The 22,784-nt window shown below is 40.4% G+C and overlaps 2 protein-coding genes across 2 annotated transcripts in view; both read left to right on the top strand.

Moving 5' to 3' along the window:
- Positions 1 to 14,077, top strand: part of LOC131318512 (probable glycosyltransferase At5g11130) — a 47,783-nt gene extending 33,706 nt beyond the window's left edge. The window contains exon 9 of the transcript XR_009197708.1: positions 13,811 to 14,077. The gene's annotated coding sequence lies outside the window, so the exon portion shown is untranslated. The remainder of the gene's footprint in view (positions 1 to 13,810) is intronic.
- Positions 7,505 to 20,198, top strand: LOC131318514 (probable glycosyltransferase At5g11130). The gene is made up of 8 exons (XM_058348344.1): positions 7,505 to 7,799; positions 7,990 to 8,085; positions 10,659 to 10,742; positions 10,889 to 10,975; positions 11,374 to 11,460; positions 16,633 to 16,725; positions 18,512 to 19,079; positions 19,271 to 20,198. The coding sequence occupies exons 1-8, from the start codon at positions 7,571 to 7,573 to the stop codon at positions 19,755 to 19,757; spliced, it is 1,731 nt and encodes a 576-aa protein (XP_058204327.1). The 5' UTR covers positions 7,505 to 7,570; the 3' UTR covers positions 19,758 to 20,198.
- Positions 20,199 to 22,784: the final 2,586 nt, after the last annotated feature.

Raw genomic sequence — 22,784 nt, 5'->3', positions numbered from 1 at the left:
GAGGGAGGAGAGAGAGAGAAGGTGGTGAGTGTGACTATGCTGGGTTTGGGGAGTGTGGACAGAGGGGGGGAGGAGAGAGAGAGAGAGAAGCCATTGAATTGAGAGAGAGTGAGATGTTTGAGAGGAAAGTAAGAGAGAGAAAATAATTGTGCCATGTTTTGTTCAAATTTTGAACTGATACAGATACCCATATTTTTTGTCCAAATAATGAAAGCTATTTATGAAAATGCCATTGATTTGTATATAAAGGGTTGAAAAATCTGGACCATTGAATTTGTTTGTATGAGTAGATAAAATTTGTGTTTGGGATTAATCTGAACCGTTGAGAGAGAATATTTTGTTAGCAATATTCCTAAAGACCCTCCTGTTTTATAAGATAGATAGATATATTCTCTGTAAGACATGCATTATAAATAACATTAATTAGGATGTTGAACTATCATGTTTTTCACCGATAAAACATACTGCGGAAAAAGCATACATATAAGATTCTTACCTGGATCCATTGCAGAAAAAACTGTGAGAACGGTTGAAAGAGCTGAAGCTCTTGTGAGGAACAGTTTCTCTCTCAAGACTTTAAACAATTAAATGCCCAGCTTAATTGATGGTTATGGCCGAACAAAACATCATAGTCTGAGAGAGGACCGATTCCATTTCTTAAACAAAAGTTTCATCTACCACAATTAATGAAAGAACATTAATGTGAAAGAGTCGAGAAGTTATTATGTGTTTCATTAAAAGCAAGAGGTAAAAGTTAAGCCGTCGCATTAACTGTTAGGACCGTGAGGGACATCATGCACACAAATCACGCAGTGATTTCAGAGAAAAACTCCCTTTGATTATATATTCACACAATATACAATAAAGATGAAAAAACTCTCCGGGAACCACACGCCGGTTCCTTTTCGGGAGGCCACAACTCGGCCCCCCCACGCTCGCCTCACCCTCTCCCTCACATTATGTCACGCCCTAACCCTAATAGGGTTTACAACTATATATAGGGGACTTCAATGGTAAGTACATTCAACACCCAATACTAAGGGTGGTACACAAAATAACCCCACCATTATGGGTGGACCCCAACAATCACCCCCTCCACCCAGAGTGGGTAATCGTTGCATCCGTCCAGCCTCTCTAGCAAAGCGCCTGTGTCACTCCAAGTCCAGCTGCCAGCACCCCCTCACTGAGGTACTCCTGCCTAACTGAATGTCTCCTTGCAAGACTAGATCTTTTGAGGCTAAACCCGCAGCGCTGTCCGGCTGCAATATCGACATCTCCGCCGATATGTAGCACCCCCTTGACCGAAGTGCCCGCATCTTGGTATCCTTACCAGGATGCAATCCGTGACTTCATCTCTCCTTCTCATGCGGCCGCATACCATGGAGAGAATTCAATCACAAAATCCTCAAAAGGAAGAGATCCCAGCGATGCATCGTCTGGTCTCCATCTCCATCCCTCTATCCAGAGCTCCCGTGAACATCTCCCAAACAACCAGTTGCCCGCTGTCTGCAGACTATTCCATACACAATTTGATTCGGTAACCGATACTCTTGTACATCTCAAGTCATGACTCCTCGTACTCCAGTGCCCTTCCTATGTGTCTCCGCAACTATTGCTTCACCTGTTCACTGTCACCAAAAAACTCATACTACTTGTCTAGTACCAAACATCAGCTCCATGTATCTATACTCTCCACAAGCATGTATTGGTTGCCCATCATCATCCTCATGCAGCCCAAATCACAACTGCAGCTCCTGATGATAGGTCTTCAAACCCGATTGAACCAGACTGCCTCCGATCACTGTTAATCTGTAACGATCCGCTCCATCTTTGTACAATATTGTCCGCTTTGGACGCCCAAAGCCCATAGACTTCCCAGTAGGTCACTCATCCTTGGATTGCTCCAGGATGAGCACGCTTAACTGTGAAGTTCCTATCGGCTTTGGCCCGCCCTCACGGCTTTAAAAGGCCTTGTACAAGTAGGATGGATCTTTTCTTATAAACCATGACTTGCCCCCTTCCGGTCCGGATGCTTCCTGCAGTACCGCCGGCCACCGGAAAGCGGGGTGTCACAATCTACCCCCCTTAGGGATGCAACGTCCTCGTTGCACAGGCCCAGCAACCTTCCCCTGGTGGCCATGGTGTGGCACTTAGTTCTGTACAGCACAATCAGTGTGCTCGTACCAGATTCTAGAGGTGGCCCCCACCATGTAGACCAGGGTTGTGCTCTGATACCATATGTAACGACCCGCTCCATCTTTGTACAATATTGTCCGCTTTGGACGCCCAAAGCCCATAGACTTCCCAGTAGGTCACCCATCCTTGGATTGCTCCAAGATGAGCACGCTTAACTGTGAAGTTCCTATCGGCTTTGGCCCGCCCTCACGGCTTTAAAAGGCCTTGTACAAGTAGGATGGATCTTTTCTTATAAACCATGACTTGCCCCCTTCCGGTCCGGATGCTTCCTACAGTACCGCCGGCCACCGGAAAGCGGGGTGTCACATAATCATCTCCGCAAACTTTCGCTCTAGTAAGTGCCTGTGTCACTACCAACCCGAGTGGATCCTTGCTCACTAGTTTCGCGCATGTTTGCACTGATCAACCTCCGATCCCTACAAGTCTGCTCTGTCAATCATCCATTCCGCCACTTTTCATCAACTCCCTGCGCTCCCGTCAGCTCTCCCCGGGTCTTCTCCTTGCCACTCGTTCACTCTCGTTCCATTCCTGGCTTTCCCTAACATCTAGGATCTCCATCGGAATCAATCTATCACTCTAATAAGTGCCTGTGTCAATACCAGACGAGCAACCTAGCCCAAATGTAATGTATCCCTACTTACTAGCTCCTCAACGGATCACACCGAACATCCATGCTGCTCAGACAAGCCTCCTTGCAATCCAAATCGCCTTCAAACACGCATTTTTTGCTCCACTAAGCAATCGCACCAGCCTAAGAGCCTCCAAACTGAAAACGGAGCACATAGTTGCGTCCGGAATGTTGAGATAGTCAAAATCGACTACTCATACGCGAAAAACGGAGTCTGAACAACCCCGAAATCGCAAAAACCAAATCTGACCTAGATGGCATTGACCTTGCTGACGTGGCGTGCTCCAAGGGAACCTGCAACACTAAATCATTTCCTTGGATAGCTTTTCCAACCCACTGACCAAGCTTCACGTGCTGCCTTTCCTTCTTCTTTTTTTCGTTTTTTCTTTTCCCCTTTTTCCAGGCAGCACCGTTACGAGAAAAGGGAGAAAAAACTGAACAGCGCGTGTGCCACACGCACGCGACTGCATCTGACGCTCTTCACACGTGCCACCTTTGACCGGCGCGTGCGGTCTCCTCCGGCGACTTTCCGACCACCGTTGCAATCGCCTCTTCAAGCCCCATCCGACCCGCTGTGATCGAATGGCTCCTGAGCCTTCATCCGGTGACGAAACTCGACCCCGTCACCTCCTATAGACTCGTCTCAGTGAGGTGCACAACCCTTACTGGTCCGATTGAGTTTTCAAATGGTTCAACCGAGAACCCAGCTTAGGCCTTGCTCTGTGCTTCCTCCTCGGGTGACAAAACACGAGGTTCGTGAGCAACTTTTTTTTTTCAGAAATCGAACCCGTGATTTTTCCGGTGACCCTCTTCTTCAACCCTGCTCTGATACCAATTGTTAGGACCGTGAGGGACATCATGCACACAAACCACGCAGTGATTTCAGAGAAAAACTCTCTTTGATTATATATTCACACAATATACAATAAAGATGAAAAAACTCTCCGGGAACCACACGCCGGTTCCTCTCCGGGAGGCCACAACTCGGCTCCCCACGCTCGCCTCACCCTCTCCCTCACATTATGTCACGCCCTAACCCTAATAGGGTTTACAACTATATATAGGGGACTTCAAGGGTAAATACGTTCAACACCCAATACTAAGGGTGTTACACAAAATAACCCCAACATTAACAAGGGCCATTAATCTCTTATATTCTCAACATCAGAGAGGTCAAATTTTTTTTGAAACCAACGACATAGTAACTTACGTTAGGTCAAAGGGAAAGTCTACAATATACATCCCTTAAGAACTATCATATTTTTCATTGATAAAACATACTATGGAAAAATCATACATATAAGATTCTTACCTGGATCCATTGTAGAAAAAACTATGAGAACGGTTGAAAGAGTGGAAGCCCTTGTGAGGAACAGTTTCTCTCTCAAGACTTTAAACCATTAAATGCCCATCTTAATTGATGGTTATGGCCGAACAAAACATCAAAGTTTGAGAGAGGACCGATTCCATTTCTTAAACAAAAGTTTCATCTACCACAGTTAATGAAAGAACATTAATGTGAAAGAGGCGAGAAGTTATTATGTGTTTCATTAAAAGCAAGAGGTATAAGTTAAGCCGTCGCATTAATGAGGGCCATTAATCTCTTATATTCTCAACATCAGAGTGGTCAAATTTTTTTTTGAAACCAACGACATAGTAACTTACGTTAAGTCAAAGAGAAAGTCTACAATATACATCCCTTAAGAACTATCATGTTTTTCGTTGATAAAACATACTGTGGAAAAATCACACATATAAGATTCTTACTTGGATCTATTGTAGAAAAAACTGTGAGAAAGGTTGAAAGAGCGGAAGCTCTTATGAGGAACCGTTTCTCTCTCAAGACTTTAAACCATTAAATGCCCATCTTAATTGATGGTTATGGCCGAACAAAACATCATAGTCTGAGAGAGGACCGATTCCATTTCTTAAATGAAAGTTTCATCTACCACCATTAATGAAAGAACAGTAATGTGAAAGAGTCGAGAAGTTATTATGTGTTTCATTAAAAGCAAGAGGTATAAGTTAAGCCGTCGCATTAACACTAACATCGTTACCAATGGGAATTTAGACTGTAAATTTGCACTTTTAGATTGCAAATTTGCACTTTAGACTATAAATTTGTTAATTGAACACCAACACTAGAGAAAAATTAGATTGCAAATTTGCACTTTTAGATTGCAAATAAAGGCATTTTCGTTAACTTTGCAATCTAAAAGTGTAAATTTGAAGTCTACACACAAATTTAGACTGCAAATTATTAAATGAACATTAATGCTAATGAGATTTTAGACTGCAAAGAGAAAATTTAAACTACAAATTTGCACTTTTAGAATGCAAATAAAGGCACTTTCGTACACTTTGCAGCCTAAAAGTGCAAATTTGCAGTCTACACACAAATTTAGACTTCAAATTATTAGATGAATACTAACGCCAATGAGAATTTAGACTGCAAATTTGTTAATTGAATACCAACACTAGAGAAAATTTAGACTGCAAATTTGCACTTTTAGACTGTTAAAAAAGGCACTTTAGTAAACTTTGCAGTCTGAAAGTACAAAATTTACAGTCTACATACAAATTTGGACTGCAAATTATTAAATAAATACTAACACCAATGAGAATTTAGACAGCAAACTTGCACTTTTAGACTGCAAATTGTTAAATGAACACCAACATCAGACAAAATTTAGACTGCAAATTTGCACTTTTAGACAGCAAATAAAGGCACTTTCATAAACTTTGCAATCTAAAAGTGCAAATTTGCATTCTACGCACAAATTTAGACTGCAAATTATTAAATGAACACTAACGCCAATAAGAATTTAGATTGCAAATTTGCACTTGTAGACAACAAATTTGTTAATTGAACACCAACGCCAAAGAAAATTTAGATTGTAAATTTGCACTTTTAGACTACAAATAAAGGCACTTTCGTAAACTTTGCAGTCGGCACAAAAATTTAGACTGCAAATTATTAAATGAATACTAACGCCAATGAGAATTTAGATTGCAAATTTGCATTTTTAAACTGCAAATTTGTTAAATGAACACTAACGCCAGAGAAAATTTAGACTGCAAATAATGGCACTTTCGTAAACTTTGCAGTCTAAAAGTGCAAATTTGCAGTCTACGAAAAAATTTAGACTGCAAATTATTAAATGAACACTAACACCAATGAGATTTAGACTGTAAACTGCAAATTTGTTAATTGAACACCAATGCTAGAGAAAATTTAGACTGCAAATTTATACTTTTAGACTGCAAATAAAGGCACTTTTTTAAACTTTGCAGTCTAAAAGTGTAAATTTGCAGTCTACACACAAATTTAGACTACAAATTATTAAATAAACACTAATACCAATGAGAATTCAGATTGCAAATTATTTTCTTAAAAGACTAACGGCAATGAGACATCAGAAAAGCAAATGTGACCCAAAAGGATGGTGAATTACTAAAGAAGAAGTGGTGGTGGTGGAGTGGTGGCAGCGGCGTAGTGGTGGTGTTGGTGATGGTGGAGTAGTGGCGGTAGTGGTGGTGGCAGCGGCATGGTGGTCGCCATTGCGGCGGTGGCGGTGTGGTGGTGACGGTGTTGGTGGTTGTGGTGGCGGCATGGTGGTGGTCATTGTGCTGGTGGTGGCGACGTTATGGTGGTTGTGGCGGCGTGGTGGAGTGGTGGTGGTTGTGTTGGCGGAGTGGTGGTTGTCATTTCGGTGGTGGGGGTGGAGTGATGGCGGTGGTGGAGTGGTGGTGGTTGTGGTGGAGTTATGGCGGTGGTGATGGAGTGGTCGTGGTGGCGGCGGCTTGGTGGTGGTGGTAAGTGTGGTGGAGGTGGCGGCGTTGTGATGATGGTGGCGTGGTGGTGGTGGTGGTAGCGGCGGCAGCGTGGTGGTGGGGGTGTAGTGGTGGTGGAGGTGGTGGTGGTGTTGGTGGCGGTGATGGTGGTGGAGTGGTGGTGGTGGTGGGAGCGTGGTGGTGGTGGTGGCGGCGACGTGGTGGTGGTTATGTGGTTGTAATAAGATTGAAAAAAATGAAAAAAAAATATTTTTTATATAAGCCAAACAAGGCCCTTGTTTATTTTATATAGGTTATTTTTGTCATTGGAATTATTAGTGGAGTAGAGGTGTTAGGAACTTTAGAAGTGGACTGAATTGGTTAGAAAACATATTATAGTGGACCTATCAAAATTCTCCCTAAGAACTACTACTATAAGTTTTTCATCTCTTTTTTCCGCAAATTGCAAATACAGTGGCGTGTTAACGATGACATTTGAATATATACCCGTATGACTTGGTACCATCTGACTCGAGGGATCAATTCCACCATTTAACGTGTGATTTGATACGAACCAATCATCCACAATTTACAGAACCATGTAATTATAGCAAGGAGAGCGACCTCAAATATATACATATATATAATGTCAAAATGTGATAGCGTACGGAAAACTGGTGATTACTCATAACAAATCAAAGTGCATGACATGAGCTAAACCAAGAGCTGAAAAAACAGAAAACAAACCACCCCCCCCCCCCCCCCCCCCCCCCCCCCCCCCCCCCCCCCCTTCTCTCTCTCTCTCTGTGGAAGAGTACTGCAGCGTCCATGGCTGCTTCTGTATACTGGCTCAAGTTTCCGTGCCGGCCACGGCCCGTGGCTTCTTTAAGAGACTTGCATTTCTCACCCAGCAGTTTAGCTTTGCTCGCCGCGGTTTCGATTTTCTGCTGCATCTCTTCCACCTCAAGACTTATGATCAATCTACACAAAAACAACGACAATCATCTTGATGTAAACGATGCACCCACGAAACAAATGATCCTGATTTCGCTTCCCAAACCCACTAGAAGCTCTGTTCTCGAACTTCACGTCTCGAATGCTTCAGCCAAAGGTGATCACGAAGCCGCGGATGCCACGAACTACGATAAAACGGAAGGAATTCAGAGTCAATTGGCAGAAGAAGTTCCAACCGCCCCGAAAGGTGTGCAAACTTTGTTCTCACTGTTGCATCCTAAAATGAAATGGTATTTCAACCAGAAACTTCCTTGTGATCCCGTCGATCGCGAAGGTGTTCGACTTTGACATCATAGAATAATGGCAGGGTTATCAAATTTAACTTTCCAATCCCAACAGAAGCTCTGTTCCTAAAATTCAAATATCGATTGTTACAGTCGAAGAAGATGATGATGCCCCTGATACCTCGGTCGACAATAGAAGGGAAGATGCTGAGAGTCAATTGCCAGAACAAAGTCTAGCTGCTCCAATTGGTATGAAAACTTAGTTTTTTTTTTTTTGCGGTTGCATCCTGATATTCAACTAGAAGCTTTCCTTTGATTCTGTTTTTCTTGAACGGCAAAAAAAATCCATTAATCTTGAAGTTGTTATAAAACTAATAGGAGTAAGAAAACAGCATTATGTTCGAAGAATAATTCTGCCCAATCCGAGACCCAAAACCTACGATTGACAAAAAATCAATTAAATGACACCCATATGAGACAAAGCCCATCTAAAGAGGCCGACGCCCAATCACCCTGTATGAGTCTACAAACCCAGATCGTTACCTATTCAGCACAGAAAAACAAAGGCCTAAAAGTCTAAAGAAAAAAAATCAGCTCAATACACTGACCAAGGTGTTCTTCACCATAGAACGATGTCAGGGTAATCAATTTCACTTGTGAAACCCAGCAGAAGTTTTGATCCTGAAATTCAAATCTTCGAAATTACAGTCGAAGTTGATGATGAAGCCACCGATATCTTGGACGATAGAAGGGAAGACTCTGATCAGAATCAATTACAGTCGAAGTTTATTGTAGAACGTACTAGCAAACATAATTGGTGGTAAAACAACACCAACTTGGAAAAGAATGATGTGAGAAGAACAACACCAACTTGGAAAAGAAAGCGTCCAAAACATTAATTGTTTTTCTACCTACCTACGGGTAGCTTGGAAAGGCAGAATTATTGGATAGTGGGGTCGATTATATCGAGCCATATATGTCGCTTTTTTCTAATTAATTTAGTTAACGAACGAATAATGTTGAAAGGGCGGATGTTTAATTCTAGTGAAAGATTTGAGATATATTCTCTGTACGACATGCATTATAAATAACATTAATTAGGATGTTGAACTATCGTGTTTTACACCTATAAAACATACTGTGGAAAAATCATACATATAAGATTCTTACCTGGATTCATTGCAGAAAAAACTGTGAGAACGGTTGAAAGAGTGGAAGCTCTTGTGAGGAACAGTTTCTCTCTCAAGACTTTAAACCATTAAATGCCCAGCTTAATTGATGGTTATGGCCGAACAAAACATCATAGTCTGAGAGAGGACCGATTCCATTTTTGAAACGAAAGTTTCATCTACCACCATTAATGAAAGAACATTAATGTGAAAGAGTCGAGAAGTTATTATGTGTTTCATTAAAAGCAAGAGGTATAAGTTAAGCCGTCGCATTAATGAGGGCCATTAATCTCTTACATTCTCAACATCAGAGAGGTCAAATTTTTTTTTGAAACCAACGACATAGTAACTTACGTTAAGTCAAAGGGAAAGTCTACAATATACATCCCTTAAAATGGTGTACTATATGCATCTATTTTATGGTTCATTCATAACATTTTAGTGTGCTTCAAAACTTTTGTCGTAGAATTCATAACTTTTCAGCAATACAATTCGTAACATTTTTATTATGATTCATAATATTTTGGTGTATTTCGTAACCTTTATACGATTCGTAACTTTTTAGCAATACGATTCGTAACATTTTCTCTATAATTCATAACATTTTGAGGGGTGCATATGATACACACTCAAATAAGGGGTGTATTGTAGTCTTTTCCGAAGTCAAAAGGAGAACAAGAGTGATAGTTTTTTACAAAACGAGGAACTACTATTTTGCCGCTGAAAACAAAAAATCGGGAGCAGTGCTATGTAAAACAAAACTACCTTGCATAGCTGCTACATTATTGACTAACAAGTAAGCTACACCGTTCGCAGTACACACAAAAATTGACACCTCATTTTTTGTCTTTTTGTGAAGCTTTTTTTCACTAAAAGACAAAAAAATGAGTGTAATTATCAAATAAAGAGAGTGCGAAAATCATTACACAAAAAAATGTATTCACTTTCAATAACGGAAAAGTCAAAATGAGGAAAAAAAGTGATATTCCAGAGTGTACAACAAATATGTGGGAGGCATCAAAGGGGTAGTTCCTAAATCAACATATAGCATGTTTCTATGCAGTATGCACACACAAATACACAATTCCTTCCCAACATACACCTATTATAGTGCATTAATGAGAATTTTTTTTTTTTTTTGTTGCAAATCGGGTATCACGTGGTACACGACGCGCACATTCGGGCCGTTCAGAAATGTAACAGACGGTCCGGGGTGAAAGTATCAAACGGATTTTTTAAAAAGAAAAGAAAAAGGAAAAGTGTATTTCAATCCGGACCGTCGGTTGCATTTTTGGACGACCGGAATGTGCCCACCGGATACCACGTCAGCCATACCGTATTTGCACCCGACAATTGCATTCAACTAGAAGCTTTCACGCAATCCAGTTGTCCAAAGGTTCTAGTAACATCAGATGGCAGGGTATTCAGATTTTATTAGTTCCCAAATCCCTCTAGAAGTTTTGTTCTATAATTTCAAATCTCAAACATTACAGTCTAAGTCGACTGACGAAGCCCATGATGCCTCGAACCCTAGAAGGGAGGGAACTGAGAACCAATAGCCAGAATTTTTGTTTTGATTTTTGCTCTACTTAAGTTTATTGATTTATGCGCAAGAAATTTTGTTCCCGAATATAAGATTTGCAAATATTACAGATGATGATGCCCCCGATGCCTTGGACGACAGAAAGGAAAGAGTTGGTAGTCAATTTCCAAAAGAAAGTCTAGCCGGTACAAAAGGTATGCGAATTCTGTTCTTCTGTTTTAAGATTGCAATTTTATTCAACATCACCACATCCCACATCGTAATGGCAATGAATTCTAATTTCCACTTCTCAAATCCGCGAGAATTTTGGTTCATGGATTTCAAATCTCAAATATTACAGTTGAAGTTGTTGAGGAAGCCCATGATGACAATAGAAAGGAAGGAACTCAGAGTCAATTGTCGGAAGAAAGTTCAGCCTCTCCAATAGGTACGCGAATTTTGTTTTTCGTTTTGATTTTTTGCTTTACTTTTGAACATTGTAAGTTTATTCAAGTATGTGCAGAATACTTGTTGGAGATTGAAAACGTAGCATAACCAAGTAAAAATAACTCAAACTGAATTACAAAAGAATGATGTGAAAGTGTTCAAGAAAATATTTCATATCCATTGGTAACTTTGGAAGCCTTTTTTAATTTATTTTGGATAATGGGGTCAAATACATCGAGCCATATACGTCACCTTTTTTCGTATTTGATTATCTGAGTCATGGTTGGTAATGATAAAAGAGAAAATGTTGCAATTTAGAGTGATATACAGGGCATTTAAATTTCCCTTCTTACAGAAGTTTTGTTCTTGAATTTAAAATCTCAAATATTACAATTGAAGTTGATGATGAAGCCCCTGATGCCTTGGACAATAATAGGGAAGAAACTCAAATTCAATTGACCGAAGAAAGTTCAGACTCTCCAATAGGTATGCAATCGAGTTTTGTCTTGATTGTTGCTTTACTTTTGAATATCAAAAGGACAGGTGATCGGCTGCTCTGCACCTGCTCTACTGGAGATGCTCAGCAGCATCCCTATTTCGGTATCAAAAGGGGGAGCTTCAAAATCTGCAAACACCATGTCTTTATACACACACATGCACAGAAAATTGTTTCCAAATTACACATATTATACTGCATTAATGGGTGTCCAAAGATGACAATTGTATGGGAAAATGACGGCCCATGACGTGTTTTGAAAATGACGGCCCATGACGTGCTTTGATCACCTAATCCTGTTATGCAACATATCATAGAGTGGTGGCCGGGAATTCAACTTTCACTTCCCAAATCCACTGAACCCATATGGTACACATCTAGGTATAGGCGAATCGGTAATGACCGAAGAGGACAGACAGGCTAAAGAGAGGTAAACGCCCCCTTCTCCGGTCAAAGTTCAAGGGAAGGGTGGTCATAGATAGAGCTCGTTCTTCTCTCAAAACAAAAGTTTTGTTCCTAAATATGAGTTAATCATTTCTGTTTTATCTTCATCATGGTTCTTATGGCTGGCTCAGGAAACTCTGTCGATAACGACAATGAGGTGTACCACGACAACGATCTCTTTTTCGAGAACTACAAGAAAATGAACAAAAGTTTGAAGATTTACGTTTACCCCCATAGCCCCCACGACCACTTCGCCAACGTGCTCCTGCCGGTGACTTCCGTACCAAGGGGAAACTATGCGAGTGAAAGTTATTTCAAAAAGGCCCTCATGAAAAGCCATTTCATCACAAAGGACCCCTCCAAGGCAGACTTCTTCTTCTTACCCTTCTCCATTACCGGCATGAGGATTGACAAGAGGATTGGGGTGGGTGGGATGCAAGACTATGTCCAGGATTATGTGTCTAATGTTAGACAGAAATACCCTTACTGGAATAGGACTGGTGGGGCAGATCATTTCTACGTGGCTTGCCATTCAATCGGGAAAATAGCCATGGGGAAGGCTGAAGAAGTTAAGAACAATGCCATTCAAGTGGTGTGCTCTTCAAATTATTTTGTGAATGGGTATGTTGCTCACAAGGATGTTTCATTGCCTCAGATTTGGCCACGACATGGGAATCCTCCACGAGTTAAACCATCAAAAAGGTAACATTTACATGAGGAAAACCTACCCCGTTCCGTTATGGTTCTTATTTTTTAAGTACTTATTTTTCGCTTTACGAGACAAGTTATTCTCTCACAATACATTACCTTTAATTCAAAGAATAAGTACTTATATTTCCCTTAGCGGAACTAGGCTATTTCTTTCGAGTACAAAAGTGAAATTTTGTTGTTGAAGAACAGTTTCTAAAAATCAAGTTCATGCAGGAAGAGGCTGGCCTTTTTCGCCGGAGCAAGCAACTCCCCGCCTCGACAATACCTCGTCAAAACTTGGCGAAACGACTCTGAGATCTTCGCCCACGCCGGTCGCCTCAAAACCCCGTATGAAACAGAGTTCCTGAGGAGCAAGTTCTGCTTCCACGTCAAGGGCTTCGAAGTCAACACCGCCCGAATAGGCGACGCCATGTACTACGGCTGCGTCCCCGTGATCCTAGCCAACCACTACGACCTCCCATTTGGAGATATCCTGAACTGGAAGAGCTTCTCTGTCGTTGTTGATACAAGGGATATTCCACTGATGAAGAGCATTTTGAAAGGCATCGGGGATGAAAAGTACTTGAGGCTGCAGAAGAATGTTGAGAAGGCGAGGAAACATTTCCAGTGGCATGGGGAACCAGTCGAGTACGATTGTTTCCACATTGTTATGTACGAGCTGTGGCTTCGAAGAAATTATGTGAGGGTTCCGTTGTCTTAAATAGCAGAGGAACCTTCACATTTATTATAAGACGCCCGAATCCACAATTTCTCGCAAGCAGAGACGGAGGGAGGTGTAGGCATATGGGGGCCAATGCCCCCACGCGGTTTCGGGTTTTTTTTTATTATAAATATTATTTATTTTTTTTTAGTTTTTTTGTTTGGTGAGAACATCTAGGTATTGTATTTTGTATTGGATATTATTTAGACATAAAAATGTGTTCGTTTTTTGTCCCAAAATCTAATTTGTCTCTGTGTGCACGGTCTCCCATAAGTTTTTCCCTCAATTATTGATATCATTTCTTTTTCTATTTTTCTCTACTTACTACCCAAAAAAACCTCACTCAAAATTTAAACCAAACAAACTATTAGATTCCCGAACCTTCAAATTTCAAAATCATATTCATAGATTGGCCCTCGTGTTTACAAGATCTTGGTTCCGTCCCTGCTCGCAAGGAGCATATCGCTTCTGCCACATTGTTAAAGACGCAATTTTCCGCAAGGAGCATATCACTTCTGCTGCATTATTGAAGTGATCAACCAAGATATCGGTGTTTTTTTTGTGATGCTGTAGAGACAAGACAACAAGTATGCCGGCGATGTGTTCATAAATACCAGTAACGCAGCACCAGAATGATATGTTTCGACAGACTTTAATAACTCTAGAGGGTTCATAGCTTTTTTATGTTTTTATATACCACACATTCTTCACAGGTTCAAATTTTAAATAGGAACCCAAAATGGTTTGATTTATGTGCGATGCAATGGAATATTCGTAGAGCAGCAGTACGTATTGCGACCAATATGTGTAATGCGACAAGTACATGTTCGTGAAGACTTGGGCCTTAGGTCCCGTTCCGCTAAGGTTCCTGTTTCGTAAAGTGGGAAATAAATACTTGAAAAATAAGAACATTAGCGGAATAGGCCTAAGACCATAAATGGGTTGTGGGTCAGCAGAAACTGCACCATAAACGTGAAGTAACTATGCAATGCGATTGAGATTGAAACTTGGATAAGGCGGTCACCCTACGGTCAGCCGTTGAATCGAGTAGTTGAAAGATGCTTGGTGGTTGTTCGACAGAATGCTCACAAGAAAATTAAAATGAAGAACTGTTATGCGGTACTAGTCATCTAACTACATTGACTTTTTGCCTATTAAAACAAATAAACAGAATTGGCAGGGTCATTTTTGGAAAGGAAAAAAAAAGTAGAAAACACGACTGGCACATTGGTTATTTTTTAATGTACATATGTAATTTATATACACACATGTATCATGTATGACAGATTATTTGTCATTTTTTAATTGTTCTTTAAGTTTTATAGTTTTATTATGTGATGTCGCAAACAATTAGGTTTAAGAAGTACAAAAAAGCCTAGCGTGCTATGTTGATTTTCCATAGATGTAAATAGTCAAACTTACTATATATGTGATGGATACGAATAGTTCCAAGGCCGTTCCGGACATTTTTGGAGCCTTAGGCGACCTTCAAGATTGAGGCCTCTTACATAATTTTATGAGCGAACAGAATAAATCAAAAATCAATCTAAAAATGAAAAAAAAGAATACAACAAGGTAGACTTAAAACTTAAATTTGAACCCAACAAATTAACATGAAAGTTCAACCACTACATTGTTGCTCTAACATAATTTCATTTCAACTTGATGGAAGTATATATTCGGATTTCTCTCTCTCTCTCTCTCTCTCTCTCTCTCTCTCTCTCTCTCTCTCTCTCTCTCTCTCTCTCTCTCTCTCTCTCTCTCTCTCTCTCTCTCTCTCTGCAGCCTCCATGGCTGCTTCTGTAAACATGCTCAATTTCCTGTGCCGGCAACCCCCCTTGGCTTCTTTCAGAGGCTTGTTATTCGTACCCACCAGTTTAGCTTTGCTCGCCTCTGTTTTGATTTTCTTCGACCTCTCTAATACCTCGAGGCTCATGATTATTCTACACAGAAGCAACAACAATCATCTTCATGCAAACCATCCACCCGCTGAACCAATTATCCAAATTTCAATTCCCAAACCCACTGCAAGTTCTGTTCACGTCCCAAATGATTCAGCTGAAGGTGATGATGAAGTCCCGGATGCTATGGACGACCGAACGGAAGGAACTCAGAGTCAATTGCCAGAAGAAGCTTCAACCGCTCCAATAGGTACGCAAATTTTGTTTTTACTGTTAGAATTGTAAAATGAGTGAAGTGGGATAATGCTATGGTGTCCCCGGTCATTTTGGGAATACCGTAATTTTTGGCATAATTTTACCATTAGGAGCATAACTAAAATCAATTACAAGCATAACAGAACCCAAACAAGCCATTACTAAGGAATATTCTAAAAACCAATCAAGGCGTAACTAAACCCAACCAAGGCATAACAAATAAGTTCTGCCTTGCTATGGTTTTGATTATGCCTTTCTATGGTTTTGTTATGCTTGTAATGAGTTTTGGTTATACTCATAATGATTTTGTTATGCCAAAAGTTACGGTGTCCCCAAAATGACCGGGGACACCGAAGTCATTTCCAAGTGAAAATGTTACAATACATGAAAAGTTTTCAAGAAATTGTACATGGAATGCAGATGAACGGTTCAAATTCAATGGTTCAGATTCACAATGACAGTTTCAGATTCAACCGTTCACCTGCCTTTTCATGGAAACTTTTCAAGTACCGTATCAACCATAAAAACGAAATGGTGTTCATCCTGTTAACCAAGGTGTTCTACATCATAGAATGATGTCATCATCAGGGTATTCAAATTTCACTTACCAAACTAGTAGAAGTTCTGTTCCTACAATTCAAATCTTTGATTAATATTACAGTCAAAGAAGACGATGAAGCCCCTGATACCTCGAACGATAGGAGGGAAGGAACCGAGAGTCGATTGCCAGAAGGAGTTTCAACCCCTCCAATAGGTATGCTTGTTTTTGCTGTTAGCAATTTTGCATCCTAAGATGAAATGGTATTCAGCTAGAAACGTCTCTCCCGGGCGGTGATCCTGTTAACCAATGTGTTCTACAATGATGGGGTATTCAAGTTTCACTTCCCATACCCCATAGAAGTTGTGTTCCTAAAATTAAAATCTCAAATATTACAGTTGAAGATGAAGCCCCTCATACCTTGGAGTCTTCGAAGAGAAGGGAAGAAACTGAGAGTCGAATGCCAGATGATAGTCCGGTTGCTTCAATTGGTACGCGAATTTTGTTTTTTTTTTTGTTTTGTTTTGATTTTTTGCTTTTGTCAGGGCATTCAAATTTTGCTCCAAACCAAGTAGAAGTTCTGTTCCTAAAATTCAAATCCTAAATATTACAGTCGAAGTTGATGATGAATCCCCTGATACCTTGGACAATAGGAGGGAAGAAACTCAGAGTCAACTGCCAGAAGAAAGCCTAGATGCTCCAATAGGTATGCAAATTTTGTTTTTTGTTTTAATTTTTGCTTTTACTTCTTTTTTTGTTTTTTTAAACTTTTGCGCATTGTATTTTTATTGAAGCATGTGGGAAAAATAATTGCTAGTTATTTAAACTATTCTTTTTGCTTGAGTTCTTCCAGCTGAAAATTTTACATAACCAAGTAAAATCCAACACAACGTAGACAAGAATGATGTGAAAGCTTTGAAAATAGTTTTTTGACTACCCATTGGTAACTTGGAAAGCAATTTTGGATAGCAGGGTCAGCTACATCGAGCCATATATGTCACTTTTTTATTTTTTAATTTGGCTAACGAGCCGATAATGATGAAAGGGCAAATGTTATTTAAAAAAAAAGAAGAAAGCATCCCAACTAATTATTGGCTCGTTAGTCAGATCGGCTAACGAGCCCATAATGATATGTGTCACTTCATGCCAACCGTTACGTTATATTCCCTCTGTCCCTTTTTTTGTGTTCAGTATTTTATTTTGTGCTGTCCCTTAATAAGTGTCCATTTTGTAAAGTTAGGGGGGTAAAAGTTGGTGTATTGTCTATTTTCTTCCTAAAAGTAGATTTTATTTTGAAAAGTTAGTGATTAAAAGTGTAATGATGATGGGTAAGTAGGAAAAATAGAGAAAAAAGTTGATATGAAAAATGTAATGATAATGTTTTTTTAATAAGTTGGAGTTACGAAGCAGGACACTTAAAAAGAGACGGAGGGAGTGAGTTTTTCTTCAAGTTCAGGGGAGGGAGTGGGTTTTTCTTCAAGTTCAGGGCAAATGATTGGCATATGATTGTTTAATTTCTTAAACTTTAAAAAACTCACGACAAACATATGTCACCTTGAACCTAAAGAACCAATAAAGGTTGGCATGACTTTATGTCACCTTGAACCTAAAGAACCAATAAAGGTTGGCATGAAGTCAACCGTCATGTACAAGAACAACAATATCAAACCCAATTTACATGACAACCAAGGAAATTAAAGACCAAAAATGCTAGGGGTACATATGAAATGTGTATATTATGTACATATCAGTTTTGTGGGGCCCACCTCGGGTCCCGCAAAGATGATTCAAACCATCCATTATTTTTTAAACATTTTTTTATGGAGCCCTGTAAAAAATCAGCACAACCCGATATCGGTAAAGATTTTTTCTTAATTTGTGGAGGCGAAACTACTTAACTGCTTAGTTTTGCCTCTACAAATTCAGAAAAAATCCTTACCGATATTGGGTTAAGTTGATTTTTTACAGGACTCCATAAAAAAATGTTTTAAAAATAATGAGCGGTTCGAATCATTTTTGTGAGACCCGAATTGAGCCCCACAAAATCTATATGTACATTGTATGTACATATTATATGTACCAATAGAAGCAGCATTAAAGACCAAACATTTGCCCCTTAACATGGCTTCAAAATAGTTCTAACATTTGCCCCTACAATGACAATGGTGGATGATTAAACAGCTTCATGCACGCTAAGAGAACGAATAACTAAATTATCGCTCTCTAGCAGCACAAGATTTTAGATGAGCTTTTGTTAATAATGAAAGTTTATCAAGCTTGCGAAGTCAAATTTCCTTGTGTGTTTGCTTATTTCTTTTTCGTGTTATCGTATGCGGGCTCAATTTGGTACCCAAAACTGTCGTTCAGAACTCCTTGCCTCCTTGACATTTGTGGGAGCATGAAATGCATGTCTTCATCCAGTTTGTGTATTTGCCATTGAACTCCCCTGGATTTCATTTATCTTTTGCTCCATCATGACTCAAATGGCTCAGGAAACTCCCTCAACGACGACGATGTGTACCATGACGACGATCTCTTTTTCGAACATTACAAGGAAATGAACAGGAGTTTGAAAATCTACGTTTACCCCCACAGCCCGAACGAGCCCTTCGCCAACGTGCTCCTACCGGTGGCTTACGAACCGGGGGGAAACTACGCCAGCGAAAGTTACTTCAAAAAGGCCCTCATGAAAAGCCATTTCGTTACCGAGGACCCCTCCGACGCAGACTTCTTCTTCTTACCTTTCTCCATTACCGAGATGAGGTTCGACAAGAGGATTAACGTGGGCGGGATCCAGAGTTTTGTGAGAGAGTACGTCTCCGGCATTCAACAGAAATACCCTTTCTGGAACAGGAGTGGCGGGGCTGATCATTTCTACGTGGCCTGTCATTCTGTTGGGAAAATAGCCATGGCAAAGGCTGCTGAAGTTAAGGACAATGCCATCCAAGTGGTGTGCTCTTCGAATTACGCTGCGGAAGCGTATCTGCCTCACAAGGATGTTTCTTTGCCTCAGATTTGGCCGCGAAAAGCGAATCCTCCACAAGATGAACCACCAAAAAGGTACCGAAATATGTTTCGTTGCCTCAAAGAAGGTTTAACGAATGGCAAAAAAAAAAAAAGGTTTTGATTTTCATCTTTGGCAATCAGTCTTTCCAATTTTTTTACATGAGTATTTCAGAAACTATTTTTCTCAAATACAAATGCGATATTTTCGTTTTAAAAAACAGTTTCTAAAGATCACATTCATGCAGGGAGAGGCTGGCCTTTTACGCCGGAGCAAGGAACTCCCAGGCGCGAAAATACCTCGTCGAAACATGGCAAAACGACTCGGACATCTTCGCCCACGCCGGCCGCCTCAGCACCCCTTACGAAACAGAGTTCCTCAGGAGCAAGTTCTGCTTCCACGTCAAAGGCTACGAAGTCAACAACGCCCGGATCGGCGACGCCCTATACCACGGCTGCGTCCCCGTGATCTTGGCCGACCACTACGACCTCCCGTTCGGGGACATCCTGAACTGGAAGAGCTTCTCTGTCGTTGTCGAAACAAGGGATATTCCACTGATGAAGAGTATCTTGAAAGGCGTTGGGGGTGAGGAATATTTGAGGCTGCAGAAGAATGTTGAAAAGGTGAGCAAACATTTCCAGTGGCATGGGGAACCAGTCGAGTATGATGCTTTCCACATGGTTATGTACGAGTTGTGGCTTCGAAGAAATTACGTGAGGGTTCCGCTGTCTTGAATAGGAGCGGAACCTTCGCATGGGGTATAAGTCGCACGAACGAACCCACAATTGTCACAAGCAGCATCTCTCACTTCTGCCGTATTATTGAAGGGATCGAATGAGAGAGAATCGTTACGTGTGATAAAAAGGGTATGCCTATAATAATATATATCGTTCTGGTGATGGAGCACCAGAATGATGTGATGGAGCACCAGAATGATATGTTTCGGCGGACTTTAATAAGCTTGGAGGGTTCGCAGCTTTTCGATTTTTTTTTTGGTAAATTTCTCTTTTTGTAATGTCTGGGTTGATATGGGTTTTGGGGTTTCATCCCTGGATTATGGTGGGGGGTACAGTTTACAAGGGCTAGTTGAGAGACACAAAAAATATGCTCATTGACGCATGTATATACCACACATTCTTCACAGGTTAAACAATGAAATAATAACCCTTCTCTTTCACGAGTCCGCTCCCTTAAGAGATGCGATCGATGCAGGCGTTTTATTCGAACAGTCTCAAGTTTATAGCATCCCCTCGCCTTCTCTTTTCATCAGACCGAAGTTGGTTCTTTCCGGTATATAGTTGTGAGAAAATCTTATTTCCGGAGCAGCCGTAAACAAGAGTTTACGGCGCTCAATCGCGACCGTCCAAAAGTGTTTTGGACGGTTTAAATGTTAATGAAACTTTTCCAGGAAAGAGTTAAGTATTTCTCTATTGTTATGAGATACATCAAGGTTGTAATTTGTAAGAGAGATGCTACAGGTACTGATCAAACCGTAGGGAAATCGGACCGATAGCCGAGATGGTCGATCCGAACCGTTCAAAAATTCTATAAAAAAACAACCGAGGGGGCCCGAGCAGGAATCAACGGCATCCGATGTGTATAGGATACTTGATCTAAACATCCTATTTTTTGTGTATATACCGTCCGGTGGCCAGAGACGGCTCGGCGCGGCCATCGATACGATTTCCCTGCAGTTCAGTCGGTACCTGTATCTTTTTCGAATTTGTAAAGCAGTTTAGGCACCCTTGTTGCTCTTCCATGGCTGGATCGTGCCCACGACGATGATGGCAATGATGATAAGAAGGATGAGAGCAGCAACGCAGATCCATTTCCTTGCGTTCTTTTGTACTCCTAATTTCTTCGTGTGCTGCAGAGGAGTATACTCATATTCGAAACTTGATACCTGAAAAAAAAAAAAAAAAAAACGCGAGACATGTTCAGATTTTAAAATGCAGTCTGCTGTCATTCCATATAGGACATTTTGTATTTGCTTTATCTAGTGATTTACCACTGTCTCAGGGGTGGGAATTTCCGACCCGACACGAGAATCCGACAAAAGGTTAGCGGCTAGAGCTAGCTATTTTTTAGACAACATGATAGCACGAAAAGTTAAACAGGTCGGGTTATGGTTAAGAGAATTCTGATACGAACATGATATGAACACGAACACGATACGATACCCACCCCTACACTCAGAGAGGGATCTAAAGGGGGCACACGTGCCCCCACTCGAACGCGTGCCCCACTCGAAATTAATATATATTTTAATATATTTTGTATAAATTAGCATAATTATCATCGTGTGCTAATATATAAGCATACACACTTGCATATATCTCAAAAGTACACATAAAATTAGTTTTTATGCATGAATTTCATCATATAGTGCATTTATATTTGTTGTTTTACGAGCTGTTTGTCTATTTGGAGCAATTTTTTCTTGATTCTTTTTATTTTTAATCGTCTAGGAGAAACATTTTAAAATAAAGTCATTAATAAAACTAGCTCGATTATTCTAAAACTTATCAATGTTCATTTAAAATATATTTTAAAATTTTTTTCTGAGAATTTGTGCTCATTTTTACCTAATTTAACTTCAAGTACTCGTTATAAATTTTGATAGTTAGTAATTCATGCCTTAATTTTGTACATCTTCCTGTGGTTGACTAAAAAAATGAACTTCGCCATTATAATTAACAAGTGCTCCACTAAACTATATTTTTAGATCCGTCCTTGCCTACACTATCTTGTTATGTAAACAAAGAGAAGATCAATGCAATAATATAATTTTCCATCTTTTGTCCTATATTTTGTGTTTGCTGACACAACTTTAACAGCTCATTTGGAACAGGCGATTTCGAGAGAACAGAAAGAGGACAGAAGGAGAAGTGATTCTCTCCCTCGTTTGGAAGGCCCAGAAGGCGAGAGAGGGTGAGAGAAGGAGGGAGTCGGGAACCCCCTCACACCCTAATTCCGTTTCTCGCCAAAAGTGGCGCAATTCCGTGAGAAAGGAAGAGAGTGAGGTGAGTGAGGCACATGGGTGAGAGTAGATCTCACTCTCGCAACTTCCGGTGGCACGTGTGGTCCACCCTATTGTCGGATCGTCATCGTACGTACTTGCACCTTTGTCTTCGTCTCGTCAAGGAGATGATGTTTGGTAGCCGGAGAAGAGAGAAACAGAGAGTTTCAGGTCGTCGGAAATGGAGTTGAAGTCGCCGGAGATGTGGAGAGAGTTTGATTTCTCACGGTTGTTTGGATGGATGGGTGAGAAACTACGACCCTTTCTTCTATTTTCTCACTAATAAGGGAGACCACTCCCCTTCTTTTTCTTTTCTCACCTCCATTGCCAAAGGGACTGTAAAAGTACGTTGTTGAAATCAGGGGAATCAAGTTCAAATTTTTAGGGCACCTCCAACTCACTTGAATCCTTATTCTAACTCCACATTCAAAACCCATCTCCGCTATGACTCGATTTTGCACTAAACTGAGTTTTATCCATAATTCAACTCAAATGGAGGCAGACCCAGGGAAATTTTTGTGTCTTGATTGGAAATGGTCTTTACAAGAGAAAGATCTTTAATTTCAGATTTTAATTGATTCGATTTGAACCCAAGTACGAATATGAAGATTCATATATGGTGTTAAAAAAAACCCACTCAAACAGAAACATGAGAAAGGTGAAAATTTAACATCAGTAAAGAAATGGAACAATGGATCAAAGTCCTGGAAAGACTAACTAATATGAATGGTAAAATGGCGGG

This window comes from Rhododendron vialii, chromosome 3a (genome assembly GCF_030253575.1).
Source record: "Rhododendron vialii isolate Sample 1 chromosome 3a, ASM3025357v1".
NCBI lineage: Eukaryota > Viridiplantae > Streptophyta > Magnoliopsida > Ericales > Ericaceae > Rhododendron > Rhododendron vialii.
This window is presented reverse-complemented; position numbering and strand designations above follow the sequence as displayed.

Excerpts from the sequence above, each read along its gene's own strand:
- LOC131318514 (XM_058348344.1), top strand. The coding sequence starts at position 7,571 with ATGATCAATCTACACAAAAACAACGACAATCATCTTGATGTAAACGAT. Across the intron at positions 11,461-16,632 it reads AAGTTCAGACTCTCCAATAG|TCGAAGTTGATGATGAATCC; the intron begins GTATGCAATCGA and ends TAAATATTACAG. Across the intron at positions 19,080-19,270 it reads CAAGATGAACCACCAAAAAG|GGAGAGGCTGGCCTTTTACG; the intron begins GTACCGAAATAT and ends ACATTCATGCAG.